Raw genomic sequence first — 19,994 nt, 5'->3', positions numbered from 1 at the left:
CAATCCTTTGCAATATGACTCAGGATATATAAGCCAGATCAGAATCCCAATTTGCAGACACGGTGTTTCGGGGTGCTTGCCCCTCGTCAGTGCAAAGTATGGGGGTGTCTGATCTGGCTCATGAGAAAGCTATGTGGGGACCACGGGGGAACACTATTCTCCTTAAGGAGACTTTGCAAGCCAGTCTGGCTGCCAGGTAAGGGGACTTATAGCTGCAATGCCCCTCTGAGGGGCATTGCAGCTATAAGTCCCCTTACCTGGCAGCCAGACTGGCTTGCAAAGTCTCCTTAAGGAGAATAGTGTTCCCCCGTGGTCCCCACATAGCTTTCTCATGAGCCAGATCAGACACCCCCATACTTTGCACTGACGAGGGGCAAGCACCCCGAAACACCGTGTCTGCAAATTGGGATTCTGATCTGGCTTATATATCCTGAGTCATATTGCAAAGGATTGTCGAAAATCCACTTGTGACTTTTAGGATCGCTACTTCCAATAGGTGGCGCTGTGCTAGAGTTTGTCTCCTTTACTGGAGAGACAATTTGGATTATAAGACACACCCCAAATTCACAGCATAAAAAAAAGGTGAAAAAGAAAAAAAAAAAGGGGTCTATTTTATAATCCGATGGTGTCTTACCGGAGGGGGCCGCAGCGGGGGTGAAGCGGAGTCACAGGAGGCAGGGGCGGTGGGTTTTCCAGAAACTTTAGGCTTTGCTGCGGCGGAGGCTGGGGCTCGGGCTGCTGCGGCGGCGGTAGCTGTGGGAGTGAGGGCTTCAAAGAAATGGCGCCTGGGGTCAGCGTGGATTGAGCTCTCGGCTCAATGGCAAGCCGAGATCTCATCTGCTCAAGCGCCACCTCCGGGCGCCATTTTCCTGAAGTCCGCTGCTGGGAGATCAATAGGCCGGAGGCGGCGCATGCGCAGATGAGAGCTTAAGCAGAGAGCTCCATCTGCACACGCGCCGACGCCGGGTGGCATTATTTGAAGTCCTCACCGCCCGACCCCAGCGCCAGTCCAGCCGCTAGAGATCCCCGCACAGCCGTGCCAGCACCAGCCGCAGGAGACCCTCGCACAACCGCCGGAGACCCCCACACACCTCGCACAGCCACCGCAGGCCCGCCGCAGCATTCCTCCGGCCTCTTACGACCCCTTTCCACCACCCCGGTAAGCTACATTCAGATTATAAGACACACCCCTCACTTTCCTGCCAAATTTTTGGGACGAAAAGTGCATTTTATAATCCGAAAAATACGGTAGTTATATCCAGGCTAATCTTTATACTATACTTAATAAAATATTTTGTATTTTGCTTCCTTCTTTCCCAAATACCATGCTGCAGTGTTGATTCAATGTCCAGTTCAAGCTCCTTTAGAAGATACTTCTAACTGCTGCTCAGTAAAAATCAAAAAAAGATATTCCAACAGTTACTGTTAAGGAAGTCCTCCTGTCTGAGCACTGGGTTGGAAGTAGAGAATCTGAGCCAGGCATCAGCGAAGATAAAAAAAATCACAGCTCTAAGATGTGCAGAAAAATGTATTTAAAGGGAACCTGTCAAGTCGCCCTGTGCAACTAGAACCATGAGCAGTAATGTGCACATATCTATAATCCCTGCCTAACAGTCCCAGCATATAGTAGCATACATAAACAGATCCTTAGAAAAAAGATGCTATGGGACCAGTTGTGGAAGAAAGCCAAATTCGATACTGGTACTGGTTGCTATAATAAAAAAAAAATCTGTAGAGGGCCACTAGGGGGCTCACTGAATTCACCTGTATGCATTTCAGTTTGCTCCTCCTAGTGGTGGATACAGAGATATGACAGGGGTCGTGAGGGACTACTGTATTTTAGTTTTTTGTAACATTGGGCCCAAGAGTCAACAGGCAGGTAGTTGCTAACTATCTGCCTATTCTGCCTAGTGCCAATCTCTGCAGCTGCCGGCTAAGTGCAGTCACAGACCTCTCCTGCGGCTTCTTTTGATGACATGTCGACAGACCAAAAGTGTCCCTTCCGTCCTGCTCTGTTGACGGGACATGATTGCTGATGTTATGCTGATTGACAGATGGCTCCCCTCTACCTAATCAGCATATCAGTAGTCATGTCCCGTCAACAGAGCAGAGCGGAAGAGGAAGAACTGCTCTGTTGATGTAAAGTAACAGAATCATTGGCAGAAACTGTCGGTGATGTCTCTGAGCTGGTGTGTGGTACAACAAGCAGGTTACCTGCCTGTTAGTTCTCAGGCCCAAAGTAAAAAAATAAAGTATTCATGGATAACTGTTGTGAATTTTAGTTATGTTTTTGCTGCTGGGAGGCTCCCTCTGGTGGCCAGGAATGGTTTGGACAGAGACCAGGTGTGTTGTGCAGTGGGTGTTTCCTTTGCTAACTCTCTGCTTATTTAAGTCCTGGTCTGATTGCAGGCTGTTGCCGGATGTCAGTTGTTCTTTGTATCCCCAGCCTGCTTAATCCTGCTCTACACCACATCTTTCCCAGATAAGTGCTTGCTCTTTATTTATTGTCTGGTTCTTTTGTTTATCTGGGTTTGTCATTTGCTGTGGTTATTTTCAGTTTATTTGCTTGCAGGGATTTTCCCCCTCAGTAGATTGTTGAGGAACTCCCTGCAGTTCTGTGTGGAGTATTGCTCCTTTGGGTCCATGTGTTTGTGGCTTGTTGACTTTGTTATGATTCTTGTTTTCTGTTCATTAGTATGACAAGGGCACCTGGTATAGGACAGAGTTCAGATCGTGCGATCTGAGGGCCTTTTTGTACTATCAGGAAGTTGGTATTTTGCAGGGTTTTTCTCTGGCAACCATCAGTCCCTTTCCTGTCCTTTCCTATTTTAGTCAGCGGGGGCCTCACCTTTGGCTAATCCTGTCATCTACCTGTGTATTGTGTTTTTCCTATATCACCGCAGTCTTTGAATGTGGGGGGCTTTGTGAGACACTCTTTTTGGTGACCTTCCCTGTCCCGAGATGTCCGTCGTTTTGTGCAGTCGTGTGGAGTTTGTTCTAGGTCCAAGCCCTGTTGTTCACGTTCTAGTGGGCTATTATTGCCTTTGCCTGTACCTAAGAAACCTTGGACGCACATCTCTATGGATTTTATTTCAGAGCTTCCCGTCTCTCAGAAAATGACTGTGATTTGGGTGATCTGTGACAGATTCTCCAAGATGGTCCACTTGGTTCCCCTATCTAAGTTGCCGTCTTCATCAGAGTTGGTGCCTTTGTTTTTCCAACATGTTGTTAGTTTGCATGGTATTCTCGAAAACATTGTTTCTGACAGAGGGGTGCAGTTTGTATCCAGGTTTTGGAGGATTTTGTGCTCCAAATTGGGTGTTCAGCTGTCTTTCTTCTCGGCGTTTCATCCTCAGACCAACGGTCAGACTGAAAGGGCTAACCAGACCATGGAGACCTATTTACGGTGTTTTGTTTCTGCGGATCAGGATGACTGGGTTTTATTTTTGCCTTTGGCGAAATTTGCCCTTAACAATAGAGCTAGCTCTACCACGTTGGTGTCCCCCTTTTTCTGCAATTTTGGGTATCACCCTAGGTTCCTCTCAGGGCAGCTTGAGGCGTCTGACTGTCCGGGGGTGGATTCGGTGGTCAACAGAATGCAGCAGATTTGGGGGCAGGTAGTGGATAAATTGTTTCAGTCCCAAGAAACTGCCCAAGAGTTTGCCAACCGGCGTCGGACTGTTGGTCCCCGGTTTAAAGTAGGGGACATGGTGTGGTTGTCCTCTAAACATATTCCTATGAGAGTTCCGTCTCCTAAATTTAAGCCCAGATTTATTGGACCCTGTATCTTTCCGTTTGACTCTGCCTGCGTCATTTAAGATTCACAATGTCTTCCATAAGTCCTTGTTGAAGAAACATGTGGAGCCAGCAGTTCCTGCAGCAGCGCCTCCTGACCCTGTTTTGGTACAAGGGTATCTGGAGTATGAGGTTGAGAAAATTCTGGATTCCCGTCGCAGTAGGCGTCAGCTTCAGTACCTTGTGAAATGGAAGGATTATGGGCAGGAGGATAACTCTTGGGTTGTGGCTTCTGACAGTCATGCGGACAGGTTGGTTCGCGCCTTCCATCATGCTCATCCCGAGCGACCCGGTGGCGTGGGTGAGGGTTCGGTGACCCCTCCTCAAGGTGGGGGTACTGTTGTGAATGTTAGTTATATTTTGGCTGCTGGGAGGCTCCCTCTGGTGGCCAGGAATGGTTTGGACTTGGACCAGGTGTGTTGTGCAGTGGGTGTTTCCTTTGCTAACTCTCTGCTTATTTAAATCCTGGTCTGATTGCAGGCTGTTGCCGGATGTCAGTTGTTCTTTGTATCTCCAGCCTGCTTAATCCTGCTCTACACCACATCTTCCCCAGATAAGTGCTTGCTCTTTATTTATTGTCTGGTTCTTTTGTTTATCTGGGTTTGTCATTTGTTGTGGTTGGTTTCAGTTCATTTGCTTGCAGGGATTTTTCCCCCTCAGTGGATTGTTGAGGAACTCCCTGCAGTTTTGTGTGGAGTATAGCTCCTTTGGGTCCATGTGTTTGTGGCTTGTTGACTTTGTTATGATTCTTGTTTTCTGTTCATTGGTATGACAAGGGCACCTGGTATAGGACAGAGTTCAGATCGTGCGATCTGAGGGCCTTTTTGTACTATCAGGAAGTTGGTATTTTGCAGGGTTTTTCTCTGGCCACCATCAGTCCCTTTCCTGTCCTTTCCTATTTTAGTCAGCGGGGGCCTCACCTTTTGCTAATCCTGTCATCTACCTGTGTATTGTGTTTTTCCTATATCACCGCAGTCTTTGAATGTGGGGGGCTTGCTATTCTTGTCTATTTTCTGAGGCAGAGAGTTATTCATCTTTCCTACCTTTAGGATAGTTAGTTCTCCGGCTGGGTTCGCGGTGCACAGGATGTTAGTTCACCCCTCGGCTACTTCTAGTTGTGATGGTTAGTAAGGGGATGGCGGCCAGATTAGTTGCCAATGCTCTTGTCCCCTTTTGCCAATGATTTGTGGTGGTCTTCCATGGTTCCGGATCATAACAGATAACCCCTTTATGCACTAGTGATTGAAGAATAGACAGGAGATCCCGTGGTGACCCATTCACCTCTGGGGCCGCTCATTAGGCTCTTGCATATGCACTGCTTCCCCCGCCCACCGGCGTCTGTGATTGGTTGCACTCAGATGCGCCCCCACCCTGAGTGTCAGCTGACTACTTCCAATCACAGATGCTATCGTGGCATAAAAATAAATAAATAAAAAACTTGGCATAGTGTTCTCCCATATTGATACCCAGAACAGATAAAGCCCATGGCTGCAGCCCCCAGCTGTGCACTTATCTTGGCTGTGTATCAAAATAAGAGGAACCACATGCGGATTTTTTCCTCTCTCTTTTAATTATTAAAATAAATAATTTAGTAAACCGATGTGCCTTTCCCCCCACCACCAATTTTGATATCTGGACCAAGATAAAACCCGACAGCTGGGGGCTGGTATTCTCAGGCTGGGGATACCCATTGTTATTGTGAGCCCCCCAGCCGAAAAATAGCAGCTTGCAGCCGCCCAGGATTGTTGCATCACTACACAAGATGTCTTCTGTTCATCCGGTAAATTAGATCTAGAAACTTTATACATTTATAACACTGAACTTCTCAAAACTTACATCCGAGTTCATATCTGGGTATTTTCTCCCCTTGCTCTTTCCCAAACATTTGGTTTTGCCGCCATCTAGAAGTTGGCACCAAAATCCCTTCTTGGCATCAAACCTGGAAAAAAAAAATTAGAAGAAAGAAATAAAGGACCTGGTCTTTGCTGGTGTTAGGGATATGAGATAATTGCAGTAATTACACATGTCTGCGCTGCCAACTAGAACGTGTTGAAATGAGGGGAAAACTTTTTTGAAGTCAATTAAAGAGTTTTGTGGGAAAAATAGAAAAGACCTGTGCCAACGTAGCGCTGCCATTTAGACATGTCATCTAGCAAATTCTCAGCTATTCAAGTGCCAGGTACGATTTAATGAGGCTCAGTGGAAAAAAAAAAGTCATGAATTTAATAAATCTAATGGATTAATCCCTTAGTGACTGGGTGGTTTTAATTTGTTTTTAGTCCTTTTTTTTAGTATTTTTTTTCAATTAAAAGGGATATCTTTTTTAATATAATATCACAATATAATATTGGAATATGCCATACCACTATGATGGCGGGACTTTTCTACTGATGTTGCAGAGCCGCAGTCTTTGTATACTCAGGATTGGTCTTCAAAGCAGGAGAGGAGAAGGGGTTAACGCCGCGCATCCGCCCGAAATCATGCAGAATTGTTGATTAAATAATAAATCTTTTATTCCATAGGTCTACGCATTTCGAGGTATCAAACCTCTTCCTCAGGACTAGAATATCAACAATGCATTACAATACGATGTTATTCCATAGGTCTACACGTTTCGAGGTATGAAACCTCTTCCTCAGGACCAGAATATCAACAATACATTACAATATGAAGTTATTCCATAGGTCTACGCGTTTCGAGGTATGAAACCTCTTCCTCAGGACCAGAATATCAACAATAAATTATAATACAATGTACTGTTGATATTCTGGTTCTGAGGAAGAGGTTTCATACCTCGAAACGAGTAGACCAAAGGAATAAAAGATTTATTATTTAATCATCAATTCTGCATGATTTTTGGTGAATGAGCGGCATTAACCCCTCCTCTTCTCCTGCTTTGAAGACTCATCCACGTGGGGCTGCGGCAACCGCCATTATCTCATGCTACCTGTGGTAGTTTTGACTCTCACAACCACATTAGGTGAGTGTATACTGGTATACATTACTCCTCTGTTTATCTGGTAAGACCCTATCAGCGCGTCTGTTTTCTAGTTTTATCACTATACGCAGGATTGGGGAGGGTCCTGGCAGTTGTAACCAGGTGATGAGCCCTGTGGAAAGGGGTGTAAGGTCCGTGATTGCAGAAGGTGTGACCACGATCAGGCCCATTAGTTTTTTGTAATGCGCTTACTAGCACAGGGTGCACTTTTGGGGCTAAAAGGGCTCTAAAATAAGTAAAAAGTAAAAAAAAAAAATGTGTTAAAAATGTACATAAAAAAAGCGCCCATTAAAAGTAAAGGAATTAAAAAAACAAAAACCTTTCACTCTGTCCGTAAAAGTTCTGATTTCTTTTCCATCAATTAAATAAAAGAAAAACTATATCTGTTTGCTATCTACAAACTCACACTGACCTGGAGAATCATATTCCAGGGTCAGTTTTACTATATAGTGAACACGGTAAAATAATAATAATAATAATAATAATAAAAATTGTGGAAATGCACTTTTATTTTTGCAATTTCACTGCACTTGGAATTTTTTCACTGTTTTCCAGTACAATATGTGGCAGAATGAATGGCGTTGTTCAAAAGTACAACTCATCCCGCAAAAAAAAGAAAAAAGTCCTCATATGGCTATATGGACGGAAAAATAATAAAAAAAAAAAGTTATGGCTCTTGGAGGAAAGGAAAAAATGAAAATGGAAAATCGGCGGTAAAATGGCTCATAAGTGGATAAAGAAGCAAATTTATCTCATGAAATATATTACAAAGTTTCTTCTATTCACAATTTGTTGAAAGATCAGTGACTACTGAATATTATTGATCTAGCCCAGGGGTCCCTAACTCCAGTCCTCAAGGGCCACCAACAGTCCACGTTTTCAGGATTTCTTTGGATTGCACAGGTGATCATTACAACACCAGTGCAATACTAAGGAAATCCTGAAAACATGGACTGTTGGTGGGTCTTGAGGACTGGAGTTGGGGACCGCTGATCTAGTCTTAGTATAGACTGTATCAGATCAATGGGTCAGACTCCTTGTTTTCCCAACAATCCGCTGATTGAGGAGGTCACTGTGCAACAGAACTGAACTGGCACAGCTCTATATATTATATTGTGTTTGAATGTTTTTGCAGGCGCTTTCCCATACAAGTGATTGGGAATGGGCTGCGATATACAGAGCTGTACCAGTCCCAGTATTCTGTGGCCATTTTTCGCAAGACTTGGACCCCAAGATAGATTATTAATATGAAGGTGCCAGAAAACAACTTTAACAGTCAACTCATGGCTGTGTAAGCCTGTGTGCGCACGCTGCAGAAAGTTTGTTAAAACTGCATCTAGTGTCAGAAAACGCAACAAAAAAAAGGCATATGTTTTTCGTGCTTTTTTTTGTCCGATGCGGGGTTTTTTTTTGTTTTTTTTTAGTGAAATCAATGGCTGGAAGGGCTAAAAAACGCTGGACAAAAACATACAAAGAATTTACATGCTGCAGTTTTATTTTGTGCACTAACAACTGCAAGGAAGAAAAAAGCAATGTATGCACAGCATTTCTGAATTCTCATAGACTTTGCTGGGAGAAGGAAAGACATGCAGTTTAAAGGGGGCTTTACACGCTGCGACATCGCTAATGCGGAGTCGTTGGGGTCACGGAATTTGTGACGCACATCCGGACGCATTAGCGATGTTGTTGCGTGTGACACCGATGAGCGATTTTGCATCGTTGCAAAAACGTGCAAAATCGCTCATCGGTGACATGGGGTTCTATTCTCGATTATCGTTACTGCAGCAGTAACGATGTTGTTCGTCGCTCCTGCGGCAGCACACATCGCTATGTGTGATGCCGCAGGAACGAGGAACCTCTGCTTACCTGCCTCCCGGCCGCTATGCGGAAGGAAGGAGGTGGGCGGGATGTTACGTCCCGCTCAGCTCCGCCCCTCCGCTGCTATTGGGCGGCCACTCAGTGACGTCGCTGTGACGCCGCACGGACCGCCCCCTTAGAAAGGAGGCGGTTCGCCAGTCACAGCGACGTCGCCGGGCAGGTAAGTATGTGTGACGGGTCTGCGCGATGTTGTGCGCCACGGGCAGCGATTTGCCCGTGCCGCACAACAGATGGGGGCGGGTACCCACGCTAGCGATATTGGGACCGATATCGCAGCGTGTAAAGTAGCCTTTAGGCAACAAAAGTGCACCAACAACGCCGCATGCGCACACAGCCTAAAGGGGTGAAGAGGATTCAGGCTCCCAATCAAAAGAGTTCTGATCACTATGAAGATTTATTAATTATTATTATTATTATTATTATTATTAATAATAATAATAATAATAATAATAATAAAACTATTTAAAAAAATAATAATTAAAGGTCTGATTTAAAGGGAACCTGTCAGGTGCAGTGTGCACCCAGAACCACAAAACCACAAGCACGTTTTTCTCTCCTGGATGGTCAAACGTAGAGAAAAATTGGTCATCTGAAAACATCTATTAAATAACAGATCAGTGTGCAGTTTGATCAGAAGTTTAACAGCATAAGGCTGGTTTCACACTACGTTTATTTAACATCCGTCCATAACGTTTTTTTAGCGGAAAAACGGATCCAGTGCAAATGCGTTTTCACTTCAATGCATTTGCAATGGACTCGCGTTAACATGCGTTCACCTGCGTTTGCGTGCGTTATAGTGAGGATCCAGCGACTTGCAGTTTTTTAACATCTTTCAAAAACGCTACTTGTAGCGTTTTTGAGCTGCGTCCAAATACTGCAAATCGCTGGATCCTGACTAAACTGCATGCAAACGCAGGTGAACGCTGGCGTGCTGATAGACAGGATCCTGCTTGCTCTACTGAGCATGCACAGAAACCAGCCTCGTGTGATCTGTCTCTCTCTCCTCTCCTCCCTCTCTCTCCCACCTGAGAGCTGCGGACACTCATAACCAAGGTAAATATCGGGTAAACACTTCTCTTAGTTACCCGATGTTTACGTTGGTTACGTGTGCAGGCAGCCCGGCTCCTAGCAGCTGCAGACACTCGTAACCAAGATAAATATCGGGTATCCAAGCCCGATGTTTACCTTGGTTACGAGCGTCTGCAGCTGTCAGAAGCCGGCTCCCAGTCTAGTTCCCCTCACTCCCGATCACATGACTCCAATGCCCGCCCCTAAACATCCAGTGACAGGATCCTGCAAAATAACACATGCGTTAGCATGCGTTTTTTGCTGTAAAAGCAGGATCCGCTTTTGCAGCAAAAAAACGTTCCTGACGGATGTTAAATAAACGTAGTGTGAAACCAGCCTAAGTCCGATCTGTTCACTCGTCTGCATGAGCCCTTAAAGGGAACCTGTCAGGTGCAATATGGACCCAGAACCACGAGCAGTTCTGGGTGCATATTGCTAATCCCTGCCTAACCGTCCCTGTATCTAGTAGCATAGATAAAGAGATCTTTAGAAAAGGTATTTTATAAAGCTCTTTTATCATATGCGAACACACAGACTAGTCACAACGGCGTTACTTGCTCCGACTAGTCTGCCCTCTTAGCATGTAAGTACGCCCACAGGGATGTGCTAACATGCTATTCAATGCCCATTGCCCAGCGTCATCAGTGGTGACGCGCGTACATGTGTGCGTTCTCACCACCTCAGACACCGAGTTTAGGCTCAGTGTGCATGATCAGGTCACCGCACTTCCAGTCATGCGCATTGTGAAGCCGGGTGTACGCGTCTCAGCTTCTTAGAGGCCTAGTGCGCTGATCTTGCACACGGACCCTAAACCCGGCGTCTGAGGCAGTGATAACAAACACAGGTACAAGCGTCACGACTGATGACGCTGGCATTGATTAGCATGTTAGCATACCCCTGTGGGCGTGCTAACATGCTAAGAGGGCAGACTAGTCGGGGCAAGTAATGCGCTTGCAACTAGTCCCTGCGCTCATTAGCATATCATATAGAATCTTTAGAAATACTTTTTCTATACATCTCTTTATCTATGCTACTAGATACAGGGACGGTTAGGCAGGGATTATAGATATGCATCCAGAACTGCTCATGGTTCTGGTTGCATATTGCACTTGACAGATTCCCTTTATGAAAATGGTATTCCATATGCAAGTTTTGTACTTACCCCAAGGTTTTGTGGTAGTCTATGGCATTCGCCAGTCCCAGGAATTTCTGAACAGAGTCCATTACGTTGGCAGGCTCAGTGCGCAGCAGTTTACCATCTAAAACCAATATCTATGGGGGAGAAAAAAAGCTCCATTATTAATGATCACTTTCCTGCAGATTACGGCGTTCAAAGAATACTTAAAAGGGTTTTCCCAATATTTGTTTCATGGAGCGCTGCTGGCCTAAAATGTGCAGCCTTTGATGCTGCAAGCAGAGGCTCTCTCTCTATAACATTGAAGAGGGTCCAGCAATTCAGCCAGCTTTAAAGTGGCATTTACAAACTCTATTGGAAAGAGCTTGTAAGCACTGCACTCTTTGCCTAAGACACCACTGACAGACTTCAGAGGTTGCAGGTAACCTAGGCAATGAGCTGTCAACAATAACATTATAAATCCCTTTGTTTTTGAGAACAGAGATGATTTTAATAACAAGTATATTGCAAATTTTGTAATTTTACCAATTTAATATGAGAATAACTTTTTCAAATCTTAAGCTTTTATTGGTGGGATAGAAGACCCCCCTCACCCCCCACTGATTGCTGTCAAAAAGCGGCAGAAGGGGCTGAATTTAGCACCCGGACCAGCACTGATGGAAACTTCTGATACTGTCACTGTGACATACAGTGTTTGAATGAGGTTTCCATGCACATATAAAGGAATCGGAGCAGATGCAGGGCACACAGAGGATTTCCAAGTATGCTGAGCACCAGTCTATTAACATAGCACTCTCCCTTTAGGTCTTGGCATACAACGGGTTAAATAAGTGTTAAACACGTCACCAATTTTCTAAGTAAATATATTTCTAAAGATGCTATTGACATGATTGTCACCAGATGTCAGTAACAACCCATCCAATCCACACAGGCAAAGACATAAAACCACAGATGTCCATAAATTTAGTGATGTGTAATAATGAGAAATGACACAGGGTAAAAGTATTAAACACGCTTACTGCAATGTAATACTGTCCGCAAAAGCCTTTGTTGGTGATGACAACGTCTAGACACCTCCTGTGTGGAAAAACTAGTGGCATGCATTGCTCAGGTGTGATTTTGGCCCATTCTTCCACACAAACACTCTTCAAATCTTGACTGTCCTTTTATGACCTCCGAGCATTAGTGCCTTCCATAAATTTTCCATTGGATTCAGGTCCGGTGATCGGCTCGGCCATTTTCTAAAACCAATTGAGAGTTTCCTTGGCTACGTCTTTGGGATCATTGTCTTGCTGAAATGATGTCCTCCCTCATTTGATCTTCATCATCCTGGTAGATGACATCAGGTTTTTATCAAGAACGTCTTGATACATTTGTTCATTCATCCTTCCTTCAATTATATGAAGTTTGCCAGGGCTGAATGCTGAAAAACAGCCCCACACCATGATGTTCCCACCTCCAAACCTCACTATTGGTGTGGTGTTTTGTGGGTGGAAATTTTTGGCATCCAAAGAGTTCAATTTTGGTCTCATCTGACCAGACTATATTCTCCTAGTATTTCACAGGGTTGTCTAAATGTTCGTGAGCGAGCTTTAAACGCGCTTGAACATGCTTTTTGTTCAGCAATGTACTCTTGCATGGTGAGTGTGCATACAGGAGCGTGCATACAGGCCATGGAGGGTGGGTGCATTACTTAGTTTTTTTTGAAACAATTGTACCTGTTGATTCCAGGTCTCTCTGTAGGTCTCCACAGGTGGTTCTTGGCTCTTGGACAACTCTTCTAATATTTCTTTTCACCACTCTGTCCAACATCTTGCAGGGAGCACCTGGTCATGGCTAGTTTATGGTGAAATGATGTTCTCTCCTCTTCTAGATTATGGCCCCAACAGTGTTCACTGGAACATTCAATAGTTTAGAAATTCTTCTGTAACCTATGGCATCACTATGTTTTGCACCAATAAGGTTGAGAAGGTCTTGAGACAGCTCACTGGTTTTACCCATCATGAGAAGTTTCTTGTGTGGCACTTTGGTAATGAGACACCTTTTTATAAGCAATCAATTGAAACACCTGATATTATTTTTCCATAAGTGTTAGGATAGTTTTGTAACTACTGATAGATTTCAGCTGATGTCATGACTTTCCATGGCTTTTTGTACCTCTTTCATTCTTATGTTCAATACTTTTTTCCTGTGTAATTTCTCATTATTACACATGACTAAATTTATGGACATCTATGGTTTGAATCCTTTGCCTGTGTGGATTGGATGGGTTGTTACCGACATCTGGTGATACAGTCTTGTTAACAGCACCTTTAGAAATATATTTTCTTAGTAAATTAGTAATGTGTTCAATACTTATCTCACCCTCTGCATACGCCAGTGAAAATCTCCTGACATATGTGTCAAACATAACCCTAGAACGCATACCTGGGGCCTCGGAGGCCTGCTAGGTTGCTTGTTTTGTATTGTAGATTTCTATGGTCAATGGCCTGGCATATGCCTCTATATCCTCGATGTAGAGTGGATGTCGTCCATCAGTGCCAGTGTTAACCCCTTCAGCCCCCGGGCACTTTCCGTTTTTGCGTTTTTGTTTTTTGCTCCCCTTCTTCCGAGAGGCGTAACTTTTTTATTTTTCCATCAATCTTGCCATATGAGGGCTTGTTTTTTGCGGGACGAGTTGTACTTTTAAATGAAACCATACGTTTTACCATATAGTGTACTGGAAAACGGCAAAAAAATTCCAAGTGCGGAAAAATTGCAATAAAAGTGGGATTGTACAATAGTTTTTGGGATATTTTATTCACCGTGTTCACTATATGGTAAAACTGATGTGTGGGTATGATGCCTCAGGTCGGTGCGAGTTTGTAGACACCAAACATGTATAGGTTTACTTGTATCTAAGGGGTTAAAAAAAATTCACAAGCCTGTCCAAAAAACGTGGCGCACGTTTTGCGCCATTTTCCAAAACCCGTAGCGTTCTCATTTTTCAGGATCTGAGGCTCAGTGATGGCTTATTTTTTGCGTCTCGACCTGACGTTCTTAACAGTACCATTTTTGCGCAGATGCTACGTTTTGATCGCCTGTTATTGCATTTTGCGCAAAATTTGCGGCGACCAAAAAACGTAATTTTGGCGTTTGGAATTTTTTTGCCGCTACGCCGTTTACTGATCAGATTCATTGATTTTATATTTTGATAGATCGGGCATTTCTGAACGTGGCGATACCAAATATGTGTGTATTTTTTATTTTTTTAACCCTTTAATTTTCAATGGGGTGAAAGGGGGGTGATTTGAACTTTTAGGTTTTTTTATTTTTTTTAAATTTTTTAAAACTTTTTTTTTTACTTTTTTTTTTATTTTACTAGTCCCCCTAGGGGGCTATTGCGATCAGCAATCCGATCGCTCTGCACTATCTGCAGATCTCAGCTACAGAGCTGAGAACTGCAGATTTGCTGCTTCACTTTCAATGCCGGCTGTATTCCGGCATTGAGAGGAAGTGACTCATGTTAGCTACAGGCGTCATCACATGACCCTGTGCTACCATGGCAACCGCCGAAAGTCACGTGATCATGTCACGTGACTTCCGGTGGGGGCGGGGTAAGTCACTGTCATGGCGGCGCCCATATACATATCGCTGCCAACACTTTGGCAGCGAAATGTAAGGGGTTAATGGCCGCGGGTGGAAGCGATTCCACCCGCGGCTAGCAGGCACACATATCAGCTGTTGATTACAGCTGATATGTGCGCGTCTCGCCGCCGCCTGCCGGCGGCAGGGGGCGGGGCTTACCTGCACACGATCCATGACGTATCTAGTACGTCATGGGTCGTTAAGGGGTTAAAGGTGCAGGTAAAATATATCTTTGTACCGTGTTAGCCAGTAGAGATAAAAAATTGGTTAAAAGAACTGAAGTCCTCAGTGGTTGATACCTTTTAATGGCTGAAAAGATGGTAATAATAGCAAGCTTTCGAGACTACTCAGGTCTCTTCATACCATGCCTGATGAAGAGACCTGAGTAGTCTCGAAAGCTTGCTATTATTACCATCTTTTCAGTTAGCCATTAAAAGGTATCAACCACTGAGGACTTCAGTTCTTTTAACCAATTTTTTAGTGTTAAAGGTGATAATTTGCGGATCAGTGGGTGTCCCACCACTGGAACCTGGACCATTCATGATGTTGGAGAGTTTTTACCCCCATTACAAGATGGCAGAGCGGTTTGTACATGATACCACTGCTCCATTCATTCCCTATAGGGCTGCCTGAAAAAGCTGAGTCGGCAGCCACATAGGAAATGATTGGAGTAGTGGCCAAGCATGTCCACTGTCGTTACATTCTAATGAGGATAGAAGATTAGTCTGGGTCCCAGCAGTGGGACACCCACCTGTCAACAAGTTATCATCTACCCAGTGGATAGGTGATAATTTGTTGTAGTGTGACAACCTGTTTAACATATACTACACAATGTCGTTATTTTTGCACTTTATGGGAAAGCACAGTAGACTACATTTTCATATAGAGGAATTAAAAAGGATGCCAACATTTACCAGCTATCACAGGGTATAAAATGACAAAACAGGGATACCTATACTGGTACTCAGACTGGGGTCCCTACGCTATCCTGTATCTCAGAGGTAGGCTTGATGGTAGCCAGGTCTGAGCTCCCAGCATGACCCTGACTCCTGTCCAAGCCCTGTTCTTAATCCCCCTCAACCCCACCCTTGGGACAGGCTGAACACACTGTAACAAGATCCACAAACAACACAGACATGGGAAAAAATAAAACTTGTACACACTGCACACAAACACAAAGGATACACAATACGTGTATGGGAGGGAATAACGTATAAGGATACTATAGAATGTAAACCCGCAAGGGCAGGGTCCTCTTCCCTCTGTCTATTGTAATTTGTATATGTATTCTTTATGTAACACCTTCTCATGTACAGCACCATGGAATCAATGGTGCTTTATAAATAAATTAATAATAATAATAATAATAATAATAATAATAATAATAATAAAGGAAGTAAACGCACTACAGGAAAACTTCCACTCAACACAAACAGCAAAGTACAGGTCACCACAAATAGGTTTGCTACCAAGACCGGAATCGCAGGAGCATAAACTGAAGCTATAATCGGCAGCAACGGACAGACTCCCCACCCTTAAATATGGAGGAGACCACTGAATAGAAATTAGCAACCTGAGTCTCCAATAGCCGCACACCACTTTACAGGAATTAACTCCTGCAGGACTGGAAAGCAGTGGAAAAGACTCAGCCGACGCCTGGCTGAGGCTGAGCAACTAGAAGACCTCTTGTTGCCTGCTGGATTCTGATATGTGAACAGAGCCCGACGACGACGCAGCACCCTGCAAGTGTGGACCTGAACACCGCATGACACCAGCTCGACAGAAGCAAAAATTACACTATAAGCCGTCAAAGGAGAATAAAGGCCCATTTGTACATTTGATATTTGTATCATGAGCTGTTCCAAAAAGGCACAATTGCTGCAGCTACAAAGCAAAAAATCATCAGCAAGTTTACAATAATACATTCAGATTTTTCTTGCCCAGACTCCACGCTAGAGAGGAGGTCAGAGCGCTCCTCTGGGGTCTCGCACTCACCTGGTTAGCATGAAAGTGGTTTAACCATCGTTCGATATGAGTGGCATACCATCCTGGGACTAGGCACCGGCTCTGCAGAGCTCGTAACTTTGGAGAGGTGTCCGCTCCTGCAGTTATGACTTCTTGGAAAGTGTATTTCAGGGCTACAGGATCATCATGGGCCCTTTGATGCTGAGGGTAAAACAATTATTATTTTTTTTTTAGCCAGGCCACCTATCAGCAGACACCAGGCTGTTACATTCTGTAAGACCTACAAGCTGCCATTCACATTAGACTAACATCGGCCGAACCCACTGATATCAACGGGGTCATCCGACAGTGTTACGTGTTTGGGGGTGCCCAATAGATGATGTTTGGAGAGATAAGGATCTGGTATGTCCGATTTCAGACTGCCGATCCTTTAATTCTCTAATAAATAAGTTATCGGCAGAGACGTTGTCATGAGTGTATCTCGCTTGGGTGAGACCCTGGGTGAATCTGGTGTTTGAAGGATTTTATAATATCTCCTTGCTTGTGGTGCTGTAAGGGTTAAGCACCCTTTCCTGCCTGGCTGCTGGCTGTAGCTTCCAATCTCAGGTGCGGCTCTTTGGGATCACTCCCCTTCCCTATTTAAGCCATGTAACGTGATCAAATGATGCGTGTGATAGAAACTGGATTCCTCATTGCTATGTGGTCCACTTTGGAAGGATCCTGCTCTGGAAGAAGTCTGTTGTGTTGTATGCAACCGTGGTGTTTGCTGCTCTGAGGTCGAATGGAGTGTTTTTCCTTCTCATGTCTATTTCCCCTATTTGTTTTCCTTCCCTTGGGTTTCTGTATTGTAATGGTGAGACTATTTATCTTGTTGGCCTGCTCACTAGCCAGGGTGAGTTTAGGGCTAGCTGAGGTCATAAGGTATCTGGCTCAGCGACAGATTGTAAGAACCTGTATAGGGACGCTATGGAGCTCAGGAATCAGTTTGAAGTGAGTTCAGGAGGTGACCCCTCACCCTCTACCTAGCAGCAGGGACCTCCATTGTATCGTGACCCCTGTGTGTGGTAACAAATTCTGGGGGTTTACCAGGAACTAGGTAAACCCTCCTAATCACATGTGTGACAGACGTCTGCTAGTATTTCTCATGGAGGACAGAGGAGCGCTCACTCACACAAAATAGTTACTGGCTGAACGACAGCCATTTAAGGTGTATGTCGGCTATATGGCCCTTTAAGTAATGAATCGGACATGTAAATTAGTCAGTTACCTGGTACCAGGAGTAAGCTCGATCCGCAGGATTAATGAGGATTGTAATGAGTTTTGCCTTAGGCAGAAGAGCCGCTACCCGACGGGGAACAACTTCTGAGTCAAAGTAGTTGGCACTCTTCTCAAAGTAAAAGTCTGACGTGGTGTTCGATGGAATAGGGAAATACTCCATGTACCTAGAGAGAGGCGAAAAGTCATTTACATCCAAACCATGTCTGTGTATAAGGACAATTATTATTCTGGTCTGAGTACTAGAGAAGATCCTTAAAGGGTTTTTTCAATCTTTGAAAATCATGTGAATCTGGTTTATAATCTGTATGGATAGTCACTAACATAGCTGTAATGGCTCAGCTTTATATAGGTGCAATGTCTGTGATATACAGGGCAGAGGAAAGAGCTCCGGCAACATCGAAACAACTGTGCTGCACAGAGCTGGGCAAGGAAAGCAATGGCAAATCAGTTCTGGGCTACGGTGGCATCATCTTGTAAACATTTGCACACTTTCTGGAGGTAGGAAAACTCCTTTAGGATCTGAAGCAATTGAAATGTCCTGAATTGGTGCAATTATATCCAGTAAACAGCTCCCAACGTTAGTAATCTAGGTACCGGTGATAGCACAGTGACAAGCAGCTCTGATATCTCTTGACGAGTCTGGAATTATGAGCAATATATAGTAAATTTGTCACGGGTGACAGACAGTCGTGTGGTTTCTGGCAATAGAAGGTCACAGTGTTTGGCTGCGCAAAATGCTCCCTAACTTTCCATTGTTTTTGCTATTACATTGTACTAGGCAGCTTTCCTGCTGGATTTTCATCTATTCCCCTTTAGGACCCAGTGAAGCTCTTTCTGTCCAGTTGCTGATCATCAGTATTCGCCTTGTGCTTAAATACTCCCTTCTCCTCTGGATTGGTGCTGGTGACATTACTCAGTTCATTCTAGCTCTGGTTGCAAGCAGGTGGCTTGTATTCATCTTTGCTGAACTTCTGCCTGAGTCATCTGTGGATAAGTAGTTTATGCTTTTTACCCTGTGTGTCCTCCTTTAGCATTTAGTCGGGTGGACGAAGAGCTGATCCCATCTGTTCCTGGATGAGGGCCCAGCACTAGGGTCATTTATCCGGGCTTGGCGCATACAGTGGGTGCGGAATCTATCTAGGGTGGTGAGGGACCCCAAGGACTAGCAGTGGGTTTGGTCAGGGGTCACCATCTCCCACTTCCATAGACACGGGGTCCTTTTCCCTTCTTACCTTATACCGCTCGCTTAGTACTTCCCCGTACCTAGTGACCCCCTCTTCTCTGTATGTAAATATAGTCTATTTATGCATATGGGTGTCTTGACTCTTCCTATAGGAGTCACGCCCAGTTGGCAGAATACACTAGATTTACAACAAGGAAGAGGGGGCCATATCATAGAAATGGAAAGGTACAGAAACAAAAGAAAAACATCAGAAGAACAGCGGCATTTACACCAGTAACAAAATTACAGATTCATAGGAAGTGACGTCTTCTTTAAAGGGGGTTCCAGGAAGGGTTTTGGGCTTTAGCCACCCATTTTAAAAGCACTTGTTAAAAATACATCCAAGAACCTACTATTTAACATCAAAAATCAACCCAAAGTCTGTCCCCCTATTTGTCACTCAGATGAATAAACTCTTCTGTTCTCTGTTATCAGCCATTATAACCTGAATAGTTGTAGCACCCAACTTTATTGAATTCATGAATATTTATTGGGCATATGTGCACCCTGTTTTCTATGTATACCATTATAACCTGAATGAAGAAAATTGCGGAGTAATATACATGCAGAAAGACATGTCACATACCAGTCAATCCCTTTGTGGTAATTCTGACCATTGAAGAACTGGATTTCCTCGAAGGTCTCCGAGCTGGGGTAGTTACTGCTGAGATCCGGGTGCATTCCCAAAAAGAGGTACAATGCAGTGGTTCCTGAGAAACAGGATGGAAAACAAGTTAATATTGAATTTTGCTACATTCTTAATGCATCACATTGTACTGATCCTCGTCTCGTGTAATCAGCTATATTCACATCAAGAGCTGTATTCACAATTCTGCTGGAATGATTATACACCATGCTGACAGACAGCACCCAAAAGCTAAGCTGAGATGCGTATGTAACCATTTGTGTTCTGTGATTCACTGACAATTTACAATGCTAGGTATAAAAATTAAACCTCCTGGGCTCGTGGCGGTACTGTCCAAACACCAACCCAGCAGGGGGGCTGAACGAAGCCTTTGTTACAAGCA

At 44.2% G+C, this 19,994-nt stretch overlaps 1 protein-coding gene across 2 annotated transcripts in view; it reads right to left on the bottom strand.

The window, feature by feature from the left end:
- NDST1 (N-deacetylase and N-sulfotransferase 1) overlaps positions 1–19,994 on the bottom strand; it is a 142,904-nt gene that overhangs the window by 8,052 nt on the left and 114,858 nt on the right. For both annotated transcript variants that reach the window (XM_075344347.1, XM_075344348.1), the window contains exons 10-14: positions 19,553–19,676; positions 17,734–17,908; positions 16,497–16,667; positions 10,902–11,011; positions 5,632–5,734 (exon numbers count right to left, since the gene is read on the bottom strand). In XM_075344347.1, coding sequence (XP_075200462.1) covers positions 5,632–5,734; positions 10,902–11,011; positions 16,497–16,667; positions 17,734–17,908; positions 19,553–19,676 — 683 coding nt within the window. The remainder of the gene's footprint in view (positions 1–5,631; positions 5,735–10,901; positions 11,012–16,496; positions 16,668–17,733; positions 17,909–19,552; positions 19,677–19,994) is intronic.

The sequence above is a fragment of the Anomaloglossus baeobatrachus genome, chromosome 4, assembly GCF_048569485.1.
Source record: "Anomaloglossus baeobatrachus isolate aAnoBae1 chromosome 4, aAnoBae1.hap1, whole genome shotgun sequence".
Lineage (NCBI taxonomy): Eukaryota > Metazoa > Chordata > Amphibia > Anura > Aromobatidae > Anomaloglossus > Anomaloglossus baeobatrachus.
Note: the sequence above shows the minus strand (reverse complement) of the source record. Positions and strands in the feature narration are given on the sequence as shown.